At 40.5% G+C, this 22,584-nt stretch overlaps 1 protein-coding gene across 1 annotated transcript in view; it reads right to left on the reverse strand.

Moving 5' to 3' along the window:
- Window positions 1-501: 501 nt before the first annotated feature.
- TTLL10 (tubulin tyrosine ligase like 10) overlaps window positions 502-22,584 on the reverse strand; it is a gene marked incomplete at its 5' end in the record, with an annotated part of 29,963 nt that continues 7,880 nt past the window's right edge. Inside the window, 7 exon segments of the mRNA XM_075190657.1 lie at window positions 502-1,513; window positions 2,351-2,444; window positions 3,888-4,004; window positions 4,678-4,818; window positions 10,717-10,888; window positions 20,703-20,716; window positions 20,718-20,902. Coding sequence (XP_075046758.1) covers window positions 831-1,513; window positions 2,351-2,444; window positions 3,888-4,004; window positions 4,678-4,818; window positions 10,717-10,888; window positions 20,703-20,716; window positions 20,718-20,902 — 1,406 coding nt within the window.

Below are 22,584 nucleotides of genomic sequence, written 5' to 3' on the forward strand. Positions count from 1 at the left end.
TGGTCCAGATGGAAAAGAATATTGTGTGGGTGGACCTGGGTGTGACTTGTTGGTAAAATGGTATGGTCCATGTGAAACCGACGTATGGTTTGAGCAGATACTTTGTTCCAACTTTTCATTTAAGAATGTTGTGAGGTATGAGTTATATTTATTATGATATGCAAAGCAAAACTTTGAAATATACCAATTAATCTCACAAAAAAGTAAATATGTTTGTTACTTTAGGATTCACATACAAATCTAACCATAAAAACATACTTAAAAACATACTTGGTAGCTTGAGTTGTGCATTTTAACTGTAAACATAGTACTTTTGGGTAAACAGCAAAATAAATTGTAACTCAATTATGTTAAATATTTTAACAGCACCCATAGAATTCTATATATATATATATATATATATATATATATATATATATATATAATTATTTAATTATATATGTATATAAATGTTTATAAAAATATTGAACATGAAGCAATATTACAGTAGTATTACTCCTTTGACAACAGCACTATGTTAAAAACAAATACACTGGAAAAAAAACACTTTAAGAATAGTCCCCAAAATAATTATGTATAATTGTAACAAAAGAATGGCTCTTAACCGAATAAGTCTGGATACACTATGGATTATCAGACTGTGTTTAGAGCATTACAGTAATGACTAAAAATGATGCTTCTAAGTTGCGTTGGATTTTGCCATTTGACTTTGCAAAACTTTAATGGTGTTGAGGAGACCTCTGAGAAGCAGAAACACAGTTCTGAAACTCGTTCCGCAGCAGGAAATCTGCTCTTACTCTATTGCTGATTTTATCCCATTCCCGTGAGACTCAATTATCAGGGGATTTCAAATGTTCCTGTTCACTGTTCTGAGTATCTTCAAGGCAATTAAGTCCATTGGTTTTCTCATGCTCGAGGCAGGAACCTGTGTTCATGAGATGAGATTTCTGGCTTATCCTGATGACAGCATTGGTGTTCATAGCTGTATAGGTTGCGCTCCTTCTGGTGTACTGGGGATTTTTACTGCCAATGATCCGAAATTTATGAGGACCTGAAAAGGAGATTTTGGCTACAGGGTTCGGCTGCTCAGTTTTACCTTTTGTTTGTCCCGCTTCTGTTATAAAGTTATTTTGAGGGACCTCATTTCTGGCTTTGTGTCTACTTGAACGGAGAGTAAGGCCATCATAAAGTCCAGTCATATTAACAGGGGACATTGCCAAGGTTGCTCTTTGAGGAGACCTTGAGATGGATGGTTTAGTTACAATGAGGTTGCCATTGTCTTTAGAAGCTTTAGACGATTTATGGGTCTTTTCCACATTCTTTACAGGTCCATTAAGGCTTTCAGATAGCACTGTCTTCTCTATCTTAACAGGGCTGATGCTCCTAGGCCAATGGAATTTTACGGTCTGTTCATTGTTCTCCCCATTGTACAACAGAACAAACTTGCTCTGAGTATTTAGGGGTATAATGCGGTGGCCTTTAACGCTTTTGTTGAAGATTTCAAGAGCCAAGTCTGCAACAGTAGAAGGAGAGTTTACTTTGAAAAGAGGCCCATAGTAGGGGACATGTGTGACAGGAAAACGTACAAATGTGTGAACTTAGTTAGCAATAAGGGGCCTGATTCATTAAGGATCTTAACATAAGAAATTTTTTATTTCAGTCTCCTGGACAAAACCATATTACAATGCAAGGGGTGCAAATTAGTATTCTGTTTTGCACATAAGTTAAATACTGACTGTTTTTTCATGCAGCACACAAATACTTGATAACTTATTTGTACACTGAAATTTAAAGTTGATATTTGTGTGCTATATGAAAAAACAGCCAGTATTTAACTTATGTGCAAGACAAAATACTAATTTGCACCCCTTGCATTGTAATATGGTTTTGTCCAGGAGACTGAAATAAGAAGTTTCTTAATTTAAGATCCTTAATGAATTAGGCCCCAGGTTATTAGAATACAAAAAAAAATCTGCTCCAAAATTGAGTGTATGTCTGTTAAACTCAGTTTGAAGATTCAGCCTGTATGGTGTCATTTGGACCAAGATTTCTTTGTGGTTTTTGAAATAAAAAAGTATTGGTCATTTCTAAAATAACAGCACAGGCCCCAAAAAAACGTTAACACTGAGAACATTCAGGGTTGACAATATCATTGTAAATTCATTGACTATAAAAATCAGTAAACACTAAGTAAAGCAATAATATAAGAGTACAGTGCATCAACAGCTACTATTGAAAAAACACCTCATTTAATTAGCAGGTAAAAGTGTTTTATAAAAATAAAAATAAATAAAAACAAAAACAACTCAAAATTCTATTGTATGACAGAATCTAAAAATGAGAAACCTACCAAGAGTTTCATTGACCACACTTGGAATTACTTCTTTTAGCACCTCACAGTTGGTGTGCAGGGCAGGATTGCAGTTCATTTCCAGTAGCCAAACCTGAGAAAACAAGTATTAAGTCTGTTTGGTACCAGAATGTTCCTGCATGAGAACCTTGCACAGTCATTCGGTGCCATTAAGGTTTTGATTGGCTACGTGTTAAATTAGCCCTCCCACTTCAAACTTGCCAACAAATGGACATACATGAGTTGGCTGAACTGAAATATTCTGTGCTGCTGCTAACATTCTAATACTTTCATTGCTTACAGGTAGTTCTAGATCCCCCTAATTAATCTCCTACACGTCCATGTAACCCCTGTTATTTTCTCCTTATGTGAGGAGCTGGGTGGAACAGGTTGCCTTGGTGTTTCCACATTCTCTATCATAAGAAAGGAAGAAAAGAGGTAAGAAGACCAAAGGGAAGATTCATTAGAAGTTCTGAAAAGGAAAACTGGAGGTGTTGCCCATAACAACCATTCAGAGTCTTGAAATCATTTAACTAGAATGTCTAGAATTAGATTTGTTGCTATGGGTAATACATTAACTTTTCTCAAAAGTCCACGCACATATAGGGGCTGAAGCTAGGTTCCCAGGAGCTTGTCATAGTTGCAACAACTAAAAGCTCTATTGATATATATCATTGTGACTATAAGAGGACAACACATGAATATGATGGTCATTTATACACAGAGACCATATAATAAACAAGTTAACCCGTGCATGATACTCATGCATTCTAGTCAAATCAAGCTACTTAAGGTCTTAAAAAGGTTCTTGTCATGCATTTGGACCTAGCCCAGGCCTCCTCAGGGGAAGAGCGTTAGTTCCCGACGCAAGCGCCCTTTTTAATGTGTGTTCATGAGGTAAAATTACCTCACGAAAATGAGTTTGACCCCTCAACTCGTAAATTTAGCCTTTACTACCCCTCCCGCGGAGGGAAGGGGGGATGATGGGAGTTAACTGACTTGACTATTCTAATTTTTTTGTCAAATAATGTCAGTATACCAAATTTCAGGCCAATTGGATGAGCCCTTTCTGAGAAAATAGTTTTTTACACACACACACACACACACACACACACACACACTAACGCACGCCTCTACACATGTGTGTTCATGAGGTAAAATTACCTCACGAAAATGAGTTTGAGCCCTACCAAATTTCAGCCCTTTTTGAATGTTTTTCCCCACACACACTAAGAATTTAGTAGTTCAGTGTATAACTCTGCCCAGCAGGTGGCGCTGCAACTTGGGTTTTTTTTTCCACACACAGACGCCACTAAGCATTTATATATTAGATTGAGTGCACTTCTGTATAAATGTACATCGGTTCAAGGGTGTGAATACTTTAGTAAGGCACTGTATATTTGTCTAGTTGGCCATTCTTTTTTATGGTATTCATTATTTTGAAGCTATATTCTGCTGGCTATCCAGCTACTTGAATTCTTTTTCAGCACATGTGACTGAATGAACATCTAGGATACAGTTTGTATTTATGCAATACCTTAAAATCTTCATCGATCAGGAAGTCACAGCCAATAAGGTCGAAATACCCCCGTCGGCACTCCAACTTTGATTTGACACTCAGGAAACACTGTATAATTATCTGCTGCATCCGTCTCTGTCAGAGACAGGAAGACAACGACACAACATGAAAACAGTCAAAGGCATCACTACAGAACAACATTTCCTACATCCACTGGTAGATGGATGTAACAGATCCTCCAAGAAATCTTGTTACAGCAGTTAACTGCGGAGTCAAATTAATATTTGAAATAAATCACTATTTAATCACCATTCATCACTCCTCTGTGTCGCTGAACAAGATCTTTGCATGGCTAAGAATATTTGGAGATCTTGATTTAATACTTAATTGTTTGGGGGACTGTCTTGGAAGACTGAGGGGAAAATATTCTTCATGCTAGACAAGCCAGAAGCCAGTTGGCCTCCCAGCAAATCTTGTATAAAAAGAAATAATTTATGTGAAAGGTATCTACTGACAATATGCCCCTTTTAGGAGCATATTTACTAAACTGCGTGTTTGCAAAAGTGGAGATCTTGCCTAAAGCAACCAGTCGGATTCTGGTTCTCATTTATTTAGTACATTTTACAAAATGATAGCTAGAATCTGATTGGTTGCTATAGGTAACATCTCCACTTTCTCAAACCCGCAGTTTAGTAATAACCCCTAGTGTTGAAAGAGCATATAGATTCTAAGCCAGTTCTGCTAACATTAAAATACTTATACTACAATCATATTACATGTACATGGCTATCATGTTCTGTTGTCTCACCGTAAAGACATTCAGCACCCAGTCTTGGGGTAGACCCTTGTCTGAAGCAAACGTTTCATTGACATAACTGTTGAATCTGTCCATTCCCCATACAGTCTCCTCTTTCAATTCATTATAAAGTGGGTTTTTCTTCTGCATGTACTGGAAAGCAGAAATAAGTAGCATATTAAATTTCCATAGACTCTGCTGATGGACTGCTAAATTTGTTTAGTATGCAAAATACCCTATAAAAACATATGACACTATACCTACCCGACATGACCTGACTACTCAATATGATACAGATACAGAACACTAACAAACATAACCTGACCCCTGGACATAATCACTATAATATTCTACTACAGTTTATAACATGACAGTATCAACATAAAGTCATTGACTAACATAAGACACTACACCTTCCAACGTACTAACCTACAAGGCCATCAACAAAGCTGCACCAACATACATCTCCTCTCTTGTCTCAAAATATCTCCCAACTCGGCAACTCCGTTCTGCAAAAGATCTGCGTCTCTCATCCACCCTCATTACATCCTCCCATTCCCGGTTACAGGACTTTTTTCGGGCTGCACCCACTCTATGGAACTCTCTCCCTCACACAATAAGACTCTCCTCTGTTCTACAAACTTTCAAGCGTTCTCTGAAAACCTACCTATTCAGACAAGCTTATAATATTCCTCAACCACCATCTTAACCTCACTACCTTTAGCCTGTTACACAATTTCACACAAGACAACTACCCCCGGACCAACATTGCTGTGTGACAGGATCATTTAGCTTATGAGTCACCTTACCTTTGCAGTCTGGCTGGGCCAAGATGCAAAAGGTATACTTAACCTCATGTGTCAATCTCCCATTGTCCCAAAGATTGTAAGCTTGCGAGAAGGGCCTTCTCACCTCTTTGTCTGTTTTACCCAGTTTGTTTATTTGTTTATTACGTTTGTCCCCAATTGTAAAGCGCTACGGAATATGTTGGCGCTATATAAATAAATGATGATGATGATGATGATGATGACCTGACCAATGAACATGATCATAATCCATTTACATTCTACACTGATCAGCCACAACATTAAAACAAGTTGACTGACAAGTGTCGTGAATAACATTGATTATCTCGGTACACTGGCACCAGTCAAAGGATGGGATATAGTAGGCAGCAAGTGAATAGTCAGTTCTTGAAGTTAATGTGTTGGAAGCAGGAAAAATGGTAAGGATCTGAGCGAATTTGACAAGGACCAAATTGTGAGGGCTAGACGACTGAGTCAGAGCATCTCCAAAATGGCTAGATGACTGGGACAAAGCATCTCCAAAACGCCTAAATGAGTGGGACAAAGCATCTTCAAAACGGTCTTATGGGGTGTTCCCAGTATGCAGTGTTTAGTACCTACCAAAAGTGGTCCAAGGAAGGACAACCGGTGACAGGGTCATGGCCTCCTAAGTCTAATAGATGTAAATCGGGAGCGAAGCCCCGTCTGGTTTGATCCCATAGAAATGCTGTTGCACACAAATTGCTGAAAAAAACTAATGCTGGCTATGATAGAAAGGTGTCAGATCACACAGTGCGTCACAGCTTGCTGCATATGGGTCTGTATAGCCGCAGACCGGTAAGAGTGCCCATGATGACCCCTGTCCACCGCCAAAAGTGCCTTCGATGTGCACATTGGGTACTGGACCATGAAGCAATAGAAGAAGGTGGCCTGGTCTGATGAATAACTTTTTTCTTACATTATGTGGACAGCCGGGTGCGTGTGCATCATTTACCTGGGAAGAGATTACACCACGATGCACTACCAGGATGCACTAGGAAAGCAGTGATCCTCTGGGCAGTGTTCTGCTGGGAAACTTTGGTTCCTGGCATTTATGTGGATGTTACTCTGACACATACCACCAACTCAAACATTGTTGCAGACCAAGAACACCTCTTAATGGCAACGGTATTACCTGATGGGCTCATTCAGCAGGATAATGCGCGCTGCCACACTGCAAAAATGGTTTGAGGAATATGACAAAGGTGTTGACTTGGCCTCCAAATTCCCCAGATCCCAAACCGATTGAGCATTTGTGTGGGATGTGCTGTAAAAACCATGGAGGCCCGACCATGCCACTTACAGGACTTAAAGGCTCTGCTGCTAACGTCTTGGTGCCAGATACCAGAGGACACCTTCAGAGGTCTTGTAGAGTCCATGCCTTAAGGGTCAGAGCTGTTTTGGCGGCACAAGGAGGAACCACACAATATTAAGCAGGTGGTTTTAATGTTGTGGCTGACCGGTGTGTATATAGACATGTGACCTTATACTTACTCAACATTAGGACATAGGATTAAATGCCCAACATGACCTGACCCCCGGAAATTATCATAAAATATGTATATTATAGGTAAAATGTGTGATATTGTGTTGAAATATACATTATTAATATGATCAAATAAATTGTCACTACTTCACTACTTGGAGTCTCCAGATTAAAACTATCATAAGTGAACTCAGACCCATAACTCTTTTTTAAGGAAGACTTTTTAATGAACAATTCCCAAAAGAAGCTACGTAAATCTAGTAAGGAAAAAGACAAGTTTCAGAATATACTGTAGACATGTCAGCATTATTCATTCAAAGAGAGAGAATGAACAGGAAGATTAAACTCAGATGAAATTTACAGGTTGTATATGATTAAAATACTCAAACTACTTTTCAAGGCTTGTGTTATGCTGTTATGTTTTACAGTATGTACAGAGATCACAAAAATTTATTTTTAAATGGAAATGTTTTGTATACATAATTGTGATTGAAAAAAGACGTGCAAATCAAAGTATACGTTTCATCCTCAAAGAACTAATTGGTCCAGTGGAATTAAAACAATCCCAACAAATCCAAATGGATCCCAATTAAGCAGTCCCATTTGTTTTAAGGTTGGGCAAAACATTCCTGTCCTTATAATGGTAATCAGGATAATCCCTAGTTCAAAATACTATTATATGTATTTACAAATGGATGCAGCCCTGTATTTTCTCTTTTGCTGGGGAGAATAGGGGTGCACTGAATATGTACAAGAGGATCGCAGACCTGAACTAGGATGGGGTAGAGAGGTTATAACCTGTTTTTCCTATGCATGCAGACAAGGCATGAGGAAATGTACGAGCCAGCTCCAAAACTAAAGGAACCAGGTAAAACAAGTTTTGCTGTGCACAAAATATGGGTGTGGTTCATGCAAATTCAGACATAGTTTATGCTTATGTGGATGTGTCCTCTAATCAGCCCCCACTGAATTAATGGATTATTAAATGCATTAACTCGGGTTGACTAGTGGGCAGTAAAATGACTACAGAACTCACTGCTTTAGAGTTCCTGTTGCAGGAGCTTTTCATGCTACCTTCTCCCTGGACCACTAGGGCATGGTGAAGGCACAGTGAAGGAATCCTGTACTGTCACAGACACTCTATCTGCTCCCTCCCTCTCATACACTGGCTTCTGCTGAGTCCAAGGCCACTATGGCACAATGCAACCAGCTGGCAACCAGAGCTACTTAATATGATCAGCTCAACAGCCGTTCATTGGTCAGCACAGAGTAGGAGGGGCAGGGCCAGGCGAACCCCAAAGACTGACAACTTCAAGAGACAACCAGAATGGGCTGCTTATAGGGACGTCAACAAAACCTGCGCAGGTGGCTCTTTGGGCACTCCTGATCTAGCAGGTGGCTCTTTGGGCACTCCTGATCTAGCAGGTGGCTCTTTGGGCACTCCTGATCTAGCAGGTGGCTCTTTGGGCACTCCTGATCTAGCAGGTGGCTCTTTGGGCACTCCTGATCTAGCAGGTGGCTCTTTGGGCACTCCTGATCTAGAAGGTGGCTCTTTGGGCACTCCTGATCTAGCAGGTGGCTCTTTGGGCACTCCTGATCTAGCAGGTGGCTCTTTGGGCACTCCAGATCTAGCAGGTGGCTCTTTGGGCACTCCTGATCTAGGGTGTCTGCCAAAACCAGCTCTTATAGGAGCACATAACTCAGTTCCACTTCTTGTGTTGCAGATTCTTCATACCTCTGTGATGTCACTAACTCTTAAATGCATAGCTTGCATTATAATACAAAGACATAGAGGAGAGGGTGCAATGGGACACAATTTTAAATTTGGAAAATGGGTGCCAGGTAAAGGGTAAACAAATTTAGTGCCAATAAATCTTATCTACCATTGTATCCCCTGTGTAATTTTTTTTTTACTTTATTTATGTCTCCTTGTCTCTCTCTCCTTTCTGCCTCACTGAGAAATATGAGATGATTTTAACTGACTATGTCAAGAAAGTCATCTGTGGGTTTTTTTCGTTTTTTTTCTTTTCAGTTAAAACAGAAAAGTGGAATCCCTAATTATAATAATAACTGATTCAGCCTACATCATGTCTGCCTACACTGTGTGAAGTCAATGGGTGCATTGTAACATTCATTACAAAGGGATCTCTTTCCAGATGTCTCTTGAAGCTCTGTGCTGGTATGTATATGATTTTATTTACGTACTGTGTATACAGTAAAAATCACTTTATATTCCTAGATCCCTGATGAAGTCATCTGTGATGAAACGCGTAGGGTTACACTAACTACCCTTTGACTGCATGTAATGGAATCCCCACAGCGTCTGACAGCTGACCAAGCCAGGGGGCCCGCACGGACCGCCGAACTAGGTCAAGGCTGCAAGGGCTTGCGAAATGGAAGTGATCGGGAAATAGATTTACATGAACTAAACTTCTTTACTCTTCCAAATGTGAGTGTGTTTTTCAGGAATTGTAATATTAATATGTTAAAGCAATACTTTACTATTGGCCCTATCTCTATTTATCGGTGAGGAACGGGAGAAGGGAAAATGAGAAGGAAGTAAATGTAATACAGATTCAGGTTCAAAAACTATTTATACCATCTAGTGATGGGCTATGACATTGCGAACTGACTTTTTGTGAATAAAAAGGCATTAAGATATGAAGTCCTAGATTAGAACTCCAGAAGGATTATCATCATCAGCTGTTTATATAGGAACACTGTACAGAACACACACTCACATGCCCCATTGGAGCTTACAGTCGAAAATTCCATAACACACACACAAACAGACAGAGAGAGACTAGGGTATCAGCTAATTAACCTAACTGTATATTTTTTTAGTGTGGGAGGAAACCGGCACACCCCGGAGAAAATCCACTCAAACACGTGGAGAACATACGATCGAACTCATGACCTTAGTGCTATGAGGCAGAAGTGCTAACCACTGAGCCACCATACTGCCCACACTTTATGGTTGGACATAAACTGTGCACATTTGGATTTGTACGAAATATACTTTCAAAGGATCAGTACACTGTCAAACTCAATTAATCGATCAGGTGAATACCGCATTACTAATACATATTTACACTGTTGTATATGGTACCTACACCAGTATTCGTGCATTTAACTATTAGCACCAGAGAAGTAGTTAGAAATTAAGGCAGTGTATTAATAAATTAATGATATACTACCCTTGCCCTTATCAATATACCCACTCATTGCACCCTTCCCTAAACTTGTAAATTTATATTCCTAGATCTGACTTAGGAAGGTCAGTAAGGTGATCACGAGGACAACTGCATCCCTGTCCATTCCTGAGATCCAGCACTGATATATTGTATCCTTCCTATGTAGTCAACTCAATATTGCAAAGTTACTGTATAAAACACCTGTGCGGCTGAAGGATGCTTGCCCTTGAACTGCCATACAGCAGGTTATAAGGCTTCAGGAAAGGAAATAGACTTAACCAAAACAGGACACAGCTGCCAGTTCATCACAGCTCTACATTCCTCCCCGGCCTCAAAGTTAAAAAACTATGTAAATAAAATGAATGCAATTTTTACAACATTCTCTACCATTGAGGGTAATTTAGGTAAAAATGTCCCGTTTATTTAGAAATAAAGTACGTTAAATTAATGTATTTGAAAACCTGATGCACAAGGTAATTACAGAGCAAGGCATATGCATTCTAGTATGAAAGAAGGTACCAGCCTGACGGTACAGCATACCACATACCTGGTTGGTCAGGTGACCAGTTAGGTCATCAGATTTTAGATCATAGGAGTTGCAGGTCAGACGAACATAACCATGGCGAAAGAATACAAAATAGGGCACGGTAGAAGCTATGAGCAGGTAGCAACGAATATCAAACTTCTTCCCTTCCAGAAGCAAAGGATTTGGTATATATCTGTCATACAAGAAAAACAAAATATATCCATATTAACTAATATTGTGGAGCTTATGCAGTGAGAGCCATAGATGCAATAAAGTATTAAAAATATTTCTGCAACATGTGTTAACATGCAACATGACAGCTACTTAACTCAATTTTTGAACTTTAACTGAAGCTCTGCAGATCTGGCTGAGTGCTGTATAAAGGAGAAGATCCCCTTCAGTGGTCAATTTATAACTTATTTATACCTTGCCTTTTAATTTATTTTTAATCATATACCCTTCTACTTCCCTCTCACGATTTTGTTGTCATTGGTATATAGCTCAATCTCGTCGTGCAATGGTGAGAGCAGAGTTTTCTACCATCTGTCTAGTATATAGGAGTATATTTGAACATTCTATAAGTTCATTCTATTTTACCATTAAATCAGAGGTCTAGTCTAGTAGGACTACACTGATACAGACTTCTAGTCAATTTTTTGGTTTTACAAAGTGTAAAACTGGTTCCGTCAAGGGGCTCTAGATCATGGGCTGTACTCACCTTCAAATTAGGTTCAAAACTGCTTCATTTAGAGCAATGGTTTAAAAAATGTTTTACACGGTCTCTCAAACCACATGCTAATATACCTGCCAACTCACACTGTCCCACAGTGTAACACATGGTTTGGGACTGTATCATGTTGTCACCTGGCAAGGAAGCTTCATCACACATTAAACACATCTCCCTTACCAGGAAAATTACAGTCAGGCCTGGATTTGTGGAAAAGTCACAAATGGCAGTGTTTATGTATTTACATATTATATACATGTAAGCATGGGCTCATCTAGTAACTGTGGTGTACTTGTGACACCCGTTGTTATCAGGTCGGCATATAACTGGGTGGTCCCTGGAGTCCTGACCTGATTCGCATCAATGAGATGCTGGGAAATGACATCTCCCATCAGTCACAGCAGTTAGTACTGAGCCTTCACCTGCAGCCCCCAGCTCCTTCCTGCTTTAGTGTCAGATTAGGTTGTTCTTGCTTGTTGTAACTATGGTTTAAAACGCCTGCTGATATGTTATTACAGATAGATGTCTCTTTCTTTGATTAAATGTATTGTTTTAACTTATTGCTGGCAATCATACTTGCCAACTCTCCCGGAAAGTCCGGAAGACTCCCGAAATTTGGGCCAGTCTCCCGGACTCCCGCGAGAGCTGGCATTTCTCCCGCATCCTGAAATTCCGTTGTTAAAATGACGCGATTCACAGAGAATCGCGTCATTTTGGCCCCGTCCCCAACGACAAACCGTCATTTTACTCGTGGGGGCGGAGCCAAAATGACACAATTCAAGGCGCCCTGCCCCCTCCCGCCCATTAGTTATGCCCCTCTCCCGGACGTCACCTACTGAAAGTAGGCAAGTATGCTGGTAATATGTGGCCCTTTTGAAGGTTAGAGGGCCACAATATGCAGCCCCTGAAGTGTATCGGGTTACTCTTTAGTGCCTGCATGAATAAGGTGTCAGGAATAGGTACTAAACAAATATAATGTGTATAATGTGACTAGGGGTGTGTACTGTGACATAAGGCTAGAATTTAGTGGTGTGAGGCTGTAATGTGACAGAGCTTTCTAACTTTCAACCTGACCCATGCTTGCCCAATCTCCAAGAATGTCCGGGAGACTCCCGAATTCCGGGTAGGTCTCCCAGACTACCGGGAGAGCAGGCAATTCTCCTGCAACCTGCACACTGGGAGCTTAAATGACGCGATTCACCATGCCCCGTCTCCTCCCACCCTCCCACCGCACCCTCCCCCTTCCAGGATCTCCTGGAGGGCAACAATAGAAAGTTGGCAACTATGACCTAACCTTACAACAGGTCAGGATAAATGACTCATGACATTGGTGTATAAAAAAAAGAGAGGTTTGATCGTTATGACATACTCTGGGCATGATGACGTCATTTTGATGTCACAGACCCAGAAGTGTTATCCGCCAGTGGCTGTGCCACCAGGGTATCGGCAAACATTTGTTTGTAAATCCTATCATGTTGTCCTCATATGTAATATTAGTGAAGCCTGAGATATGTGATTATAGAGGCTCGCTCATAGTATATTAAACCCAAGGATAGACCTAGTGGCACAATCATCAGGCGATATAGGGATATTTCCTGCACTAGCCCTCTTCATTGTGATATGATCCATACAACCAGGGCTTTTTTTTGTCATAGAACGCCCAGAACGGCATTCCGGCACCTTTTTCCCACGGGTTTTCAAAGTTTAATTAACTTTTAACATTTTTTTTTCTTCCCTGCGGTGCTGCTACAGTGCAGCACCGCATCTTAGTGTGTGTCCTGCATCCGGCTCCGGCAGCGCCGTGACGTGACACGCTGCTAGTGGGAGGAGCCGCAATCAAGCAGAGAAGCGAGAAAAGAAGCATAGAAGGTAAGTACAGACTACAGAAAGCGGGGGAGGGGCACAGAAAAAGAGAGCTACAGAAAAATTTGGGGGCAGAAAGAGAGGGCTAGACAAAAATGAGGGAGGCAGAAAAAGAGGGCTACAGTAAAACAAGGAGGGAGGCAGAAAGAGAGAGCTACAGTAAAACGAGGGGGGGGGAGAAAGAGAGAGCTACAGAAAAACAAGAGGGGGCAGAAAGAGAGGGCTACAGAAAAACGAGGGGGGGGGGGCAGAAAGAGAGGGCTACAGAAAAACAAGGGGGGGGGCAGAAAGAGAGGGCTACAGAAAAACGAGAGGGGCAGAAAGAAAGGGCTACAGAAAAATGAGGGGGGGCAGAAAGAGAGGGCTACAGAAGAACGAGGGGGGGCAGAAAGAGAGGGCTACAGAAAAACGAGGGGGGCAGAAAGAGAGGGCTACAGAAAAACGAGGGGGGGCAGAAAGAGAGGGCTACAGAAAACCGAGGGGGGGGGGCAGAAATAGAGGGCTACAGAAAAACGAGGGGGGGCAGAAAGAGAGGGCTACAGAAAAATGAGGGAGGCAGAAAGAGGTGAGTTCCAACAGCTTTTTTCTTACAAAAAAAAGCACTGCATACAACACTCTCTATCTTTCCATTCTTATGAAGAAAGTATAGAAGCAACCATAATCTTGCTACTGATTTGTAATTGTCAGATATATTATAGATCTAAACTAATCTGGATGAACAGCTCACAAAATTTTGCACATGACATACTCAGAGATAGATCTCTTTGAGAAATGATTTTATCTTGAGATGAATGGGGATCTCAGATCTAATGACATGTGCATACAATCTTTAAGTAGGATAATATAATTGGTACTCACCCCTATTGTATATTATGTAGCAATTTACTTTGGTCATAAATATTAGAAATTATGCTGTACATATGAGATTATTATCATCTCTAGGAGGATACAATGTATCAGTTAAATTTGGTTACTAATACAGAAGACTATGTTGCAGATATGAAATCTGTAGTCTATCAGTACTAAAAAACATTGTTTTACTATACACCTGCCAACTTTATTTCCAATTTAGGAATTATAATATAGGCCTATCATTTGAGGCTAGGATTAACTTTCTATATTTAATTATTATGAATACACGGGGACTAAGGAGAAAATGATGAGATATCTATAATTGGATTAGTAATAATCATTATAATAATTAAGCATTAAACAATATTTGATTTCCAAAGACATTGGAATCGCTCCATTCGTCTCTCACCCAATCTGTGCTCCTTCAAGCGAGCACTTAAAACTCACCTGTTCCTTAAGGCCTACCAACCATCCACTTAACCTCTCACCTCTTCTGGTTCTCCCCTGCCCCCTTTCTCTCTCCCTGTTGCTTCACTGGCTCCCTTATGTACCTGATTCTGTTTACCCTCCCTTAGGATGTAAGCTCGAATGAGCAGGACCCATCTTCCCTCCTGTCTCCATACCTGTTCTTCCGCTCCGTCTCTACTGTATCTGCCTGCCTGGAGTTTCTGAAGTACTGGTACTTTGTGTTTATTGTTCTGTACTGTCTCACCCTGTATAGTCTACTGTTTGTACCATGTACGGCGCTGCGGAAACCTTGTGGCGCCTAACAAATAAACGATAATAATAATAATTGGTATCTCACATCCCAATTGAAATTATTCTGACGCACACTGAAGGGTCTGTTCTATTTTTACATTCACTACTCTCTTTTTTCTGTACACATTCTGTATTGTTTTAAATATTTCGCCAATAATGATCTCTGGAATAAAGGCATATTTGCCAAGTAATGTGAATATAAATTTTGATGATCCATGAGAGATTTTATTTGTCCATTATTAATAGTGGAATGCGGTGCCTTCTTTTTAAACACTTGGGGCTAGATTTACTAAACTGCGGGTTTGTAAAAGTGGAGATGTTGCCTATAGCAACCTATTAGATTCTAGTTTTCATTTATTTAGTACATTCTACAAAATGACAACTAGAATCTGATTGGTTGCTATAGGCAACATCTCCACTTTTACAAACCCGCAGTTTAGTAAATATACCCCTTAGATTTCACTTCGGTTTTTTTGTTCTGTATAGTTGAATCTATATTGGAAGAGCACCCCCTCAAGGGAACAGTTGGTTCAATATCTCGAGTTTTGAATGAGGTCAGTCCTACTTCTTGTGCGATAACAATCCTCTCTCTTGCATACTCTGGTCATCAACAGAATAGGCAGACAGTGAGTGGAGGGTTAAAATTGTGACTCTTCCATGCTAATTGTGTGACACGTAGCAGGACTGGAGTGGACTTAAATTGAGTTATAGACTATGCAGGTGCTAGAGATGTTTATTGAGACACTTTGTCAGCAAGTGAACTGACCGCCTGAACTGCATTTACCTGACAACTTTGCACAGGTGTTTATCATGTGACAGAAGTCGACCAACTACCATCAAGAAAAGCCACAAGAAACGGGTACTAGTGATGAAGATGAAGTTAGTGGCGGATTATAATTGTGGTCAGAAACCAGGCCACTATGGGAGCCTAGATCAGTCCCATTCAAACTTAGTGGTGCAATTAGAAGATAAAACCAACTTGGGATGAGGGTCTTGCTTTATAGTCCATTGAACTTGGGGAGATGTTCTTGCTATTGACTGGAATTCATTTTAGTATGAGGCTTGCTGTGTATTTTAATAGCTGATTCAGCGAGGATGTTGAAGATTTATCAGTGTTGCAGTGGTAAAAGTTAACTAATAATAGAATCATTAATCCCTATGAAGAACGACCATATGCAGTGTGCACCGTGTTCATGAGTGTCTGATCTGTCTGCATTCCTATTGCAGCTTGTACATATTTTAAGGTCGTTTTTCAAAGAGATTGATAATCCCTATTTTAGGTGTGTGTAGTTGGTGTCCCTACCCAGGGCCATCTTTTCCATTGGGCACGATGGGCAGCTGCCCGGGGGCCCCACGGGCAAGGGGGCCCCATAGGCACGGCTCTTAATGAGAATACATAATCCTGCAAAATAAAAAAACCTGCAAAAAAAACCTACAAGGGTCACTGAGCAAGTACATCTATCTATCTCTATCTCTATATATCTATATCTATATCTGTATCTGTATACATCTATATATCTATATCTATATCTAGGGGCCCTGGTGCACTGCATTGCCCGGGGACCCATAATGTTGTTAAGATGGCCCTGTCCCTACCTCAGGATGCTGCATACCTCCGAGCAGTGGCAATATGTATGCAGCCTCTATAACCTATGTAGAATCCAAGTTTAAGGGATACATATCTGGTTTACAGGACATCTATGACCATATAAAACATAAGGCTGTAGGCCAAGTGTATTTTTAACATAGTTGCCAGCTTATTTTTCCTCTCTTGGAGATCCCGAAGGGGGGATCAAGTTCACGAATGAGGGGGCGGGGCATTATGAGCTGCATCATTTTGGCCACACCCCTTCTACATCACAGTCATGTCATTTTGCCAGCGGGCCTGAGATACGTGATGAGTAGTATCATAGAAGGCCCCACCCTTCACTAAGAAGTGGGCAGGATGCAGGAGAATTGCCTGCTCTCCCAACCACAATTTGGGTAGAGTGGGCCAGTATCATTTATTAAGGTCACAGAGATCCACTGGGATTCTGATATCCAAAAATATTACTTTATTTAGAGTAGGAGGAACATTATTCCCTCTGATACAAACACATGTTCCTAATAAACACTAAAGTAATTACATCGGAACTCACAGATTAAAGGTGTTGACATTAGAATTCACTGTTTACACAAATATTATTTATAGGAGTTAATACATATATTAACATTCACTTGTGTATTATATAGGACTTTGTCTTCCTCCCATCTAGCGTTCAGCACCTTAACAGTCACTGACACTATAACGGCGTTTTCAAAATACTGTAGCTTACCTTTAATATATCCATTTTATTGTTATTATTATTATTTACTAATTATATATTAGTTTGCCCACTATCACTGTCATATAAGGACACCATCACATGTGCAGGAAACCATTTACTTTAAGATAGTCCAGAAGCTTTCTTTAAGTCTCCTGGTTTAAATGGTAAGTTTGGACACACTCGTAGTTTCTTCTTTAACAAATGTGTCAAGTGTAGTCCTGATTTATAAATGGCATTGATCTTGCCTTTATTCTCATCACAAAATAATCTAACCATAAATCACCATGGCGAATTTGGCATTCATTGTAGTGTTACCCTCATTTGTTGCTTCAACAGAGCTACCTTCCTGGGAGACAGCATTTGTTATTGTTCTGGGGTTGAATGCTGTATAGCTACTATTATTTTCAAATCTTTTCTGCAACATTAATTTGCACCAGACAATTGTGTGTTCAAATGTATTGTGAGTCCAGATATATTGTGGTGTATTGAGGTGCTGGATCGTTTACGCTATTACATTCTTGATTAGAGACGTTACCTCGAAAACAAAACATTTCTTTCACAATTCACCACCAGGGGCAGATCTGACGCTTAGCAGCATTTTAATTGACGTTGATCTGTCACCTATGTATTAGTGGGGCTATACCATGAAACAGGGCCGTAACTAGGGCTGCGCGATAGGGGCGACCGCCCAGGGCGCAACGCTGAAGGGGGGCGCAATTTAGGAATGTTTTAGGTTCATTTGGTTAAAATTGAGGACTAGGGGGACGGCATTTGTCTTTCTCGCCCCGGGCGCTAGAATTCTAAGTTACGGCTCTGCCATGAAAAAATTTAAATTGCTACGTTTAATGTTGTATTTCAGTGTACATGTCCACGTCTTGGAATTGTGCAAATATATAATGTATGTCACTTACTGTCCCTCTTCCCATTTTAGGTGTGTTATACTAGGATCAGAGCACCTAATTGCATTTAATATTAATTTCCTGTTTGGCCAGGAAGTGCAAAGATTATTAGCCAATCAAATCCTCAGAATGTTCATAGCAGCAAGAATATGTGAGTGAGTTTACTGAATCTGTGGAAAACAGTAACTTGTACACTTATGTGATTATGTTAGTGAGGATAGGGCTGAATATAACATGGGCAATGGCATCAGGTGAGGAGGGGGATGACAGTCAGTGGCAAGACACAGACTGAGAATAAGGGCCCCCATTAGCTCATAGCTGCCTACTCTCCCGGAATGTCCTGGAGACTCCCGAATTTCTGGGAGTCCTCCCAGACTCCCGGGAGAGCAGGCAATTGTCCCGGATACCGGCCAGCTTTGTTAAATTAAACGGAGTGGACGGGGCTTAGTGAAATTGTACATGCATCATCATGGCCCCACCCCGCTTTTATTTTTTCAAAATACTGATGACAGTTTGGGGGCGGGGCCAATGACGCATTTCATCGAGCCCCACCCCCACACACCCACCTGCCTCCCGGGAAACAACTTTCCAATGTTGCCGATTATGCAATAGCTCAGAACAGTAATGTGATGGTCTGTTGACAGCGAATCGCGTCATGGAGGCCCCCATCTCACCCACTTCACTAGCAAGTTGCCCAGGTATCTATCTGCTTAACGACAAGTAGTATCAACTAACATAACGTATGCATAACAAATGTTGGCAGTTGGATATATTCTTCTCATTCAAGTACATATTATGGGGGACTTTTTAAAGTGACATCTTTTTCTCATCAGCACTGTATTTAATGATTTAATGCAATATACAGAAGTAGTGAAGGGTCCAAATGCAAGGTCACTAAAACACAGCCGGATCCATGCCCTCTAAATCCCTCAAGTAAGCTCTCATCCTCCTTTCCTCATCTCTCCCAGCTGATTATCAAGTAAAAGAATTAGTAAGGACCAAACAGGTGGCATTTTTATATAGTATGACAGGCAGGACAGTTCTGGAAATGGCACATAGAATTATTGTATTAGAACATGTCTAATACAATATACAGATAACTTTTACAGCTCCTTTACATTATTAAATATTGCCAGTTAATGATAGGCCCACTTTAAATCAATTGTCTTACCATTTGAACTTCGGTATGAACACCAGAGGGCGCTGTTGCAAAAGGAAAGTTAGTTTCCAACCTATGTATCAAGTTTACTGTAAGTATTATTATTAAGTATTATTATTGAATGAAAAAGCAAATGATCTACGCATTTTTCAGGCGCGCTGTGGCTGATCTGAGAAGCTTTTCTTAAAACTGTAGTCTAGTCAGACTAAAGCCAATGCAAATCACTATGCAAATTTTGATGAACACCTTTGAAGGATATATGGGACAGGCAGTCAGCAGAGGCTCTGATAATAGTTATTTTGTGTATAAAGTCAAAAAGTGGAATATGTAATAACATTTGACTAACTCTAATATCATTTATGTACCCTTAGATAGCGCTTCTTGGCTGGGTAAGTTGAACAATAGGGATCCATACTAGTAAAAATAAATAAATGGTGTATGGCATACTTGCCTACTTTCGCCAAGTTCTGTCCGGGAGAAGGGCGTGACTGGAGGGCGGGAGGGGGTGGGGCATGGCTAAACGCCTCATTTTGGCCCTGCAATGAAAATGCCGTTTTGTCGCAGGGGGGCTGGCCAAAATAAAGCGATTCACCGTGAATCGCATGATTTTGGGAAGGTAGCTGCGGGATGCAGGAGACTTGCCTGCTCTCCCGGGAGTCTGTGAGACCGACCCGAATTTCTTGAGTCTCCCAGACATTCCAGGAGAGTTGGCAAGTATGGTGTATGGTCGGTGGATAGAGGCAGGGGCCGTGTGGTCCGCTAGCCAAATAGCCCCTTTCTAAGCCAAAAACGTTTTGTTCTTCCTGAAGTTCCCACAATAGAATTGAATTACTGATGCAGGATGTGTATTATTAGGGAAATTCACAGAACATGTTATGGATATTTTACTTACCAAAATTGACAATAGAGTATTCAGGGTACAGTTAGCCAAACCTTGATCTACCTAGTGACAGCCCGATACACCCTAAGCATGCTCTAACTCTAGGTCAAGGCCAGGGTGGCCGGAACACGATAATCCTAGTAAGCGAGGCAGGAGGGCATCATGCTTATCAGGGTACCTCACTAGCCCGTCTGCACTGAAAAAATATATTTTCATCGGCATGGGCGACGTGCCACCTTACGCTCCATGTCGCTGCTCTACGGGAAACAGAGCAGGTATCAGAAGTAGAGCGAGGTATAGGGAAGCAGTGCAGTGAAGCCAAAGGTGCTTCATGGAGCATGCGCCACCTCCAGGCAGATCCCAGAATTGATCCTGGTCATACCTCTTCCTCCCTCTGTAAAAAAAAGGGGAATGTTCTGGAAAAAGAGGGAATTTTGGGGCATATAACAAAAGTATAGTTATATGTGGGGTTGACAGACCTGCCAAAAAACTAAGCTAAGAAAACAGTCCACTGAGAGTCTTTGGACAGTATTTCTATGTTCTATCAGAAGCTGCCACGTACCTCTGTACTATCCGGGGCCTGTGGACATTTTGCTGGCGATAAAAGTTTCTTGGACATTGACTCCCCCATTTGGCAGCGAAGGGCAGTGATCTGTTCTTGGTTTTTCAGCAAATAGATGCCACGACCCTGGTTCAGCCCAGTAGGTTTGCAGATCCATGTTTGGCCCCTCTGTACAATGACATAAAATAGCAAATGTGTCTCTTGAGAACATCACATGCACAGAGCAAATCCTAACAGCTTTATTATACCTAAAATTCTGAAGCAAACAGCGCTGAAGGTGATAATATACAACGTAACAATCTATATAATAAATAATAAATATATAATACAAATCTAAAAAATTATATAAAAATGTATATATGTATAAAATATATATGTATAAAATCTTACAAAAAAAAATGTGTGTGTATATATATATATATATATATATATATATATATATATATTTATATATATATATATCATCATCATCATCATCATTTATTTATATAGCGCCACTAATTCCGCAGCGCTGTACAGAGAACTCATTCACATCAGTCCCTGCCCCATTGGAGCTCACAGTCTAAATTCCCTACTATAGACACACACTCACACAGACACAGACAGACAGAGAGGGAGAAACTAGGGTCAATTTTTTTTTTTTTTATTGCAGCCAATTAACCTACCAGTATGTTTTTGGAGTGTGGAGGAACCGGAGCACCCGGAGGAAACCCACGCAAACACAGGGAGAACATACAAACTCCACACAGATAAGGCCATGGTTGGGAATTGAACTCATGACCCCAATGCTGTATATATATATATATACACACAGAGTATATATACACTTAATATAAATTCATAAGTTAATGGTATATAAAATAGTATTAGTTTTATTTATATCTTATAATTACACTATAAAAACACAATCATATAGATAAAATAATTAGATCTGTTAATAACTCAAGCCCCAAACGTACAATGAAAATATGTAGCATATATATGAAATGAGGAACCTGCTGATGATGGGATATTCAAAGTCAATGTAAATAGTACTCTATGGGAACTGAGCACTGTCACAACAAGAAAATCAAAACTTTAGTATACCCCCAGGTATTATCTTAGTCACAGTAACAGGTTGTTGTCACTGCATTTATGTTTACTTGTGTTTACAATGGTGTCTCACCTTGGCCTCTGCTTAGGTCTGCTTATAATTATACACTGACTATTCAAGGACCGAAAAGGATCCGGGAGATCTGAGGGGAGGTGGGCATGTGAGGGCTGTTCTTGGTGAATAGCATCATTTGTCCCCACCCCCTAAATTGACATCACAATTTCTAGCCTATTACAGTATGGTGTGGGGCCACGATGACGCGTGAATCACGTCCTAAGCCCCACCCCTGCCTCTTAACTAATGAAGTAGCTAGGAACCGGGAGGTTGCCCTGCTCTCCTGGGAGTCCGGGAGGATTCCCATAAATTCTGGAGTCTCCCGGACATTCTAGGAGAGTAGGCAACAATGCAGTACTAAGCTTAATGCATGAGCTATAAACTAAAAATAGACAATCATGTAATTGTCCAGAATAATCTGTATATTTCCTAAGAAACATTCACCATACCAATATTGTTATATTAGTCGTAGGTCCGTCCTGCTCAGATATTAATAGGCTACCTGTTTCATTGTACTCAAAGACCCCTCTTCTTTACTTATTACTATATTCCTGGACACCCCTGTTGTATTTAGTTGTTTACTATGTAGAGAGGGAGATAGAAGAGTGTTTGTACTACCATAAAATATGTCCTCTAAATACATATTTCTAAAAGTGTGTCTAGCTGTACCGGAAGGGGGAGAGTCTGAAGGGGAGACGTACGTCTGACACAAACGGTTTTAAAATTCAGGGGAGC

The sequence above is a fragment of the Mixophyes fleayi genome, chromosome 11 (assembly GCF_038048845.1).
Source record: "Mixophyes fleayi isolate aMixFle1 chromosome 11, aMixFle1.hap1, whole genome shotgun sequence".
Lineage (NCBI taxonomy): Eukaryota > Metazoa > Chordata > Amphibia > Anura > Limnodynastidae > Mixophyes > Mixophyes fleayi.